Genomic DNA, 6986 nt, shown 5'->3' with positions numbered 1-6986 from the left:
AGTTGTGAAATCCCCAGTTGACTCGTCGAGTTTCCCTGCAACTTGCCGATTTCATGCATGTCTAAATGTCGGGAAAACCCTAGCTGACTCGCCGAGTCATCCTATTGACTCGCCGAATCCATGCAAAAGCCCTTGCACGACAATCTTCATCAGACTCGCCGAGTTAGCCAATCAACTCGTCGAGTCCCTCCAGTCCAACACTCATTCAGACGATTTTAAGCTACTACAAGGCTCCATATTGCAGATCAAGCTTCCCAAGGCATACTTCTTACGTAAAGTTGCAAACTTTACGTACATGCAAGGTGATAATGACCCAAATCAAGCTAAAGAAGAGACTCTAGGCAAGGGAAATGCACTATCATGCTAAAGGCTGAAACTTTATGATTATAAGGACCAAGATGAGCCTAGATCTAAAGTTGCAACTTCAGATATTGGTTCATCACCAGAAATGCAACACCAACATGCTAAAATGGCCCTAAAACTCAAATATAGAAGGGTCTAGCTAGAAGGAGATCAAGGTACCGACTTGATACCTTCAAATGATGCTAAAATGGGGTAGACTTCAGATCCACACACGTTCCTTGCCTCAAACTTCTTGATCTTCTAGCTCCTCTCACCAAGATCCACCTTCCAAGCTTAAAACACACAAGAATGGAGAGAAAACGACGATTTAGGGTTTCTGGACTCATAAGGGGCTGTAAGGGGAGGCTAAGGGGGCAAATGATCCTTTAAATAGGGTGCAAAACCCTGGAAATTTGAGTTTCATCCTCCAACTCCAACTCGCCAAGTTGGTCACTTAAACACGTGACCAAAAACGCTCCTACTCGACGAGTCAGTGCATCCAACTCGTCGAGTAGCCCTTTCAAATATGAGAATAAAGTTGTAAAGTCCATACCTGAGAGTCGGGGCGTTACAAGTCGGAGGGCTTGAACTGTGCTCTTCCAAATCCGGTGGGAGAAGAAAAGTGGAAGTGAAGTATTGAGAAAGGAAAAAGAGAGAAGTGATAACACATAGCATTGGTGGTGCACTAGTGTGTTTGAATTTTGAAAAGGCTATGAGTAGCAAGTGTCTTTCTTGGTGGAAGAAAATTGATGGTGGACAAAGGTGGTGACGAAGACAGTCTCGCACGTTTCTTGGAAGGAAGAAAAAAATAATACAAAAAATAAAATCCAAATAAAAGTAAACGATGTCGTTTAGCAAGTCCATTGAGTGACAGAGATAAAAGAATTCTTTAGGGAGAAGCTTTAAAACAACGGACTTCAAATAAGGGATAATACTAAATTTCCCACTAAATTCTATTGCCCACCATAAGTGATGTGGCAGCTTTCTAAAAATCTCCCATTAATTCATTGAAATTCCTAAAAAAAATCATCATAAATTCTAAAGCAATGCCCCATCCCATTTTCCTTACATTTTAAGAGGTAGGGTCTCATTAATTAATTTTATATATATATATATATATATATATATATATATATATATATATATATATATATATATATATATATATATATATATATATATATATATATATATGGCTAGGTTAAAGTGTTTTTTACATTTATTGTGTACTAGAATGCACCAATAGGAATTTAGTAAAATTATATTATTATTTCATTAAATAATGATAGATATTAAATGGTTTCCATAATTGTATTGATATTAAATGATATCCATAATTATAATTTTATATTTATGGAAATTAATTAAATTCGTCATTAATGTCAGCAATAACATTTTTTCAGAATGAATTCGTATCTAGGTTTTTATGTCAGCAATAACATTATTTCAGGACCCACTCCTTTAAAATAAAATAAAGGTGTATAGAATATGAAGAATGAGGGTGTATTCTAGTAGAATATACTCTCGTTCTCCTAGAATACACTCTTATTATTTTATATATGAATTCATTTTGAAAAAATATTATTATTGACATTAATGACGAATTAAATTAGTTTCCAGAAAAAAGAATTATAAATATGGATATCATTTAATATACATTTAATGTTTACTCAATTCTTATTGGAGCATTCTAACACACAATAGATGTGAAAAACATTTGAATATATATATATATATATATATATATATATATATATATATATATATATATATATATATATATATATATATATATACCGGTCAATGGTTAAAAAAAGAGAAGAAAGGACTTGCAGTAGAGACAGAAAGATGGTCACGTGTTTGCTTCTAATTGGTAGTACTTATGGTCGACGAAATTGATACGCTAGCAGTAATGACCACCATCTACCCCGTCAGTCCATCAGCTCCCTCAACCCTTACCAATGGCGGAGCCAGTAGGAGGTCTAGCAGGTGCTTAGCCCCCTCAACTTGCCTTATTTTAATATCTTTGTTATGGTTTTTTGGTTGCTTTTGTTTTCCTTTTTTTGGGATTGGTAAGCAATTTGCACGAATACAAACATAGTGCTGGTTAGGTGTATCTTTCCAAACATTGGAAACCATTAATCTAATCCGTGGATATTCTTTGACCAAGTAAAATTTTACTATTTTAGAAGAAATAAATTTCAATATATATATATATATATATATATATATATATATATATATATATATATATATATATATATATATATATATATTATACCCAAAAATAATTATAACAAAAATTAATCTTAATGTGTCCTTTATTAAACTTATATCGAATAGTTAGTTGTATAATAAATTATATTTAGTTTTGTAAGGTATTATCTAAAAGTTTGTTTCTCATAATTATATAAACCACAATCTATTGTGAAAAATCTATTTTGCCCTATTTGAATGATTCTCTGGATACATTGTGGTTTACATACCCTATTATTATTCATATATGTGATTGCTTAAAAGGATTCGTTCACTTGCTTACATTGACACTAAAACAAAATTAACCTTTCCCATTGTGCTTAAAATTAAAGTTAACAATCAACACATTATTAACATGCCTATTATTACGATGTGATGCAAGCACCCTTTATTCTTAATTCTTGGTTGCGTACCTGATCCTTACAAAGTTTGAGCCATTTGTGGGTGACTATTTTTAATGTAAAGTTAACATCAGAAAAGTCATATTCGACGTTTATAAAAGAAGACATCCTTTTATTTTCTTAAACATACTAGAACAAAATCGGTTGATGTTTTCACATCTGAGATTTGAGTTCGTGAAAGATTTCATATTATTGTACGATTATCATTAAATAATACTATTCTACGTTGGAAAAGAGATGACAAGATTACATTACATTAAGATAATATTTTATATCAATTTGAAATAATATATAGTAAGATTATAGGGTTAATGCCACCAAAAATTGTTATTTATACGGCCTTGCACTCCATTTTTTTTTTTTTTGTTCTTTATACAATTATATTTCGAAAAATGTTTCATTTTTTGCCTTTGGCCAGTCACCGGCAGTTTATGATGACGTATCGGTTTGGCTGATATTAATATTTTTTCTAAGTTTGCGTTTAAACCCCCCCCCCCCCCCCCCCCCCCCACACACACACACATTTACGTATCGGTTCGCATTTTTTCCAACATTTTTTTGTCCTCATTTGGCATTTTTTTGGACTTTTTTTTAGCCATTGATCAGTCAACAACAAGTATATTAAAACGAAATAGCTTACAATGAAAAAGAAGTAGAAGTTGAAGGCAAAAGTCAAACTCACGACTTCTTCTTAAGGGTCGAGACATACTAGTCGGTGAGCCAAACGCTCTCTTTTTTATGTCATAAAAACCAATTATGTTGTGACATGTCATCATAATTTGATCAACACATTAACTATTATTATAATATGTAAATTTATCAAAGTACCATGCTATTTCTTGCATTTAACCCTAAAAAATATACATACTATCATCTAATTACTTTGGTTTCTCAACAAATATATAATTAAAAATAGCCAAATGTTTATTTGATGAATTACAAATTAATTAAAAATTTTTATTAGCATATAACATTGTTTATTAGATGTTTTGGGTTCAAGACTTGCACTAATGTTTTTCTTTCATTTTAAAACATATGTATACATTAAAATACAACAAACACCAATAATATATATATATATATATATATATATATATATATATAAAAAAAAAAAAAAAAAAAAAAAAAAAAAAAAAAATCCTTGGCAAGCTAACACCTACATCTCCCTCAATGAAAAGTCATAATTTCGACTCTTGCCTTCAACACCTTTTCCTTTTTCATTTTATGTTATTACATTTTAAAATAAATGTCGATTACCGGCCAATGTCTAATATTGAAAAAATATTCATGGTAAATATGGAACAATTTTTTTGCAAAAAAAGATAAACTAAGTCTTAAATGTTTGACTAAATGTAAACTAACCGACATGTTATCATAACTTGTCTGTGACCTACCAAAAGCCCAAAATTAATACGTTTTTCAAAATATAATGACATAAGGAACAAAAAAAAAAGTTGGAATTAAACAGAACAATGTCGTAGTGATAATGGATTTTGAAGCATTGACGCTAAAATTATATGGATTAAACATAAAGAATACAATAAAATAATATTTTTGCTAAATAGAATATAACAAGATTACATTATGACAATACTCTCTATTCAAGACAATACTCTCTATTCGACACTGAAAATAGTAAGATTACCATAAAAATTATATGGATCAAACAAACATGCGGTAATTATTATAATAAGATTATTTTGCTTGAAACGTCCAACAAAGAATATAATAAGATTATAGAAAACTATATTACGATAATAAAATAAGATTAAAATTAAATTAATAAAAAAATAGTTATTTAAAAATAAATAAATAATAAATAAACTCTTCAAATTTTATTTTTATTTTTGAAAAAAATCATATGATATTTTGTTTCAATAAAAACTTTCAAAAGCGATTATTTTAGCTATTAAAATCCCAAATATAATCCTATAACCGTTTTCTTAACTGCTTTGTTTGTTGTATTCTAGTATCAAATTAATTTGGCTGAAGTCAAGTATCTTATTCAACATTTTAAGGCAAGTCACAAAAATAATTATTATAATCTCTAATTCTTTTTTCTATGAATGAATTTTTATATTTAGACATATTGGGCCATGGATTTAAGATAAAAATCACCAATTTATCTTGAAAGTAAAAGTTGAATAGAAAGTAAAAGTTCAAATGGATCAACTTTTCCCCTAAACCTCAAAAGTGTTGATTTGTGGAAATCAGAAAACAAGATTGCTGATTAAACTAAGCACATGAATATTCATAAAAATCAAATTCACATTTAGCCTCAATTTCTACAGAAATCCACCATCAAAATCAAGAAATCCAGGAAAAACTATCAACTAGTTCAGAGGAAGAACATGATTCTACATTTCTACTAATCTTTCGTGATATATAACATAATTGCATCGTTTTCCCATAACAAGAACACAACACAAAATTGATTTAAGCATCTTTTCTGAAACCTAGAACTATGAACAAGAGATGAAAACACGAGTTAGGCTAACTTTGTACATAAAGAAAGAAGCCGATTGTGTACCTATTTGAGATTAAAGAACCAAGAACATCGATCATATCATCACTTTCAGATACCATTCTGCAGACTCACAAGAATGTCATCATCACCATCATGAAATTCCACTTCCCCAACATTTCCTAAACTGAAATTATGTTCACAATCATCATCATCATCATCATCGTTATCAGGAGAATGGGTAGACGGATTTGTTTCTTGTTGATGTACAAACCCCTCTTTTGTCACCCTGTTCCCTACGCCGGTCACCTTCTTGGTTCTCTTCGCCATCATCTTTATCCTTCTCACAGGCGGCTTCATGGCCTCATCCTTAACATCTTTCTCTTTAGTAGCTTCATCTTCTTCATCATCGGATATTTGTACAAACTTACCAGTTACAGGGCTAGGTTTGGTTTCCTGTTTCTTCAAAGGCGCGAAGGGATTCCAATTACAGTACCGAAACCCTAGCGGCGAAAATCCGGCACAGATGTAGTTACCCTGAGTCAAAACCTCGGCCGGAGGCCGATCAATTTCCACACACGTAAACGCTTTCGAACATTTCTCATTCGGACACATCAAAAAAAGCTCCAAATAAACCCTAGGAAACTCATACACGTGATAGCAGTAAGGGCAAACAGTCCAAAACGCGATAACAGAAGTATCCTTGGATTTTTCATCATTCAACAGTCTCTTAAGCGAATCATCAAATTCTAGTCTCTTTTCAGGGTTTGACAGGACATACCAAGCATCGCAGACGAGGTCGAAAGCTTTATCGGAGAAGGGGAACTTATTGTTGCTAGGATCTAGAAGCCCGTACAGCTGACTGAATCGTCGTCCGATGAGATCAGAATCATGTGAAAATCGATCGAGTTGCATGACAGCGTACCAGTCATGGGGAATTTCTGTCGAGAGTGGATTCTTCGAGGCAAGTAAAACGTCAACAACGGCGCGGATTTGGGAGACACCAGGAAAATTGGGGTCGATTTCGGAAACATGTTGAACATATTCACGGCAATGAGTGAAATGTTGGAGGCGGAGGAAGTGCTCGGCGACGCGGAGTATAGTCCCGGGATCGGGCAGGGGTTTCGGGACCCTCCCGGCGGCCATCGTACGACACCACCGTTGATCTGCTGCTATTCAGGCAGAGACTAGTATTATGATGGGGATGGTGACACTCTCTCACTAGAGGATCGTCAATCGTGGAATCTGAACCGTTGATGAAGGGGTTACGGTGACGGATTGGGATTAACAGGTGTAGTGGTTGTGGCTCTGTACAGTAACAGATGATGACGCGCGACCATTATGTTGTTTTTCACGTACACGAGTTGCAAATACTCCCGATCAATATTTGAGTAAATTAATGTGTGAGTAAATTACACTATTCCTTTCTTTGTTCAATTGCCAAGTGTTTAGTCTTAATAAAAGTTGCAAGCTTTATGTCGGATATTACTAACAAGCTGTGAGACATGTATATTATATGGATT

The 6986-nt window shown here is 32.9% G+C and overlaps 1 protein-coding gene across 1 annotated transcript; it reads right to left on the bottom strand.

The window, feature by feature from the left end:
* Positions 1–5574: 5574 nt before the first annotated feature.
* LOC111883369 (uncharacterized) lies at positions 5575–6609 on the bottom strand. Its single transcript, XM_023879693.1, has one exon. It carries the CDS (start codon positions 6607–6609, stop codon positions 5575–5577), a length of 1035 nt encoding a protein of 344 aa, XP_023735461.1.
* Positions 6610–6986: the final 377 nt, after the last annotated feature.

This window comes from Lactuca sativa, chromosome 2, assembly GCF_002870075.4.
Source record: "Lactuca sativa cultivar Salinas chromosome 2, Lsat_Salinas_v11, whole genome shotgun sequence".
In the NCBI taxonomy this organism is placed as follows: Eukaryota; Viridiplantae; Streptophyta; class Magnoliopsida; order Asterales; family Asteraceae; genus Lactuca; species Lactuca sativa.
The sequence above is the reverse complement of the archived record's forward strand: the minus strand, read 5'-3'. Positions and strand labels throughout refer to the sequence as shown.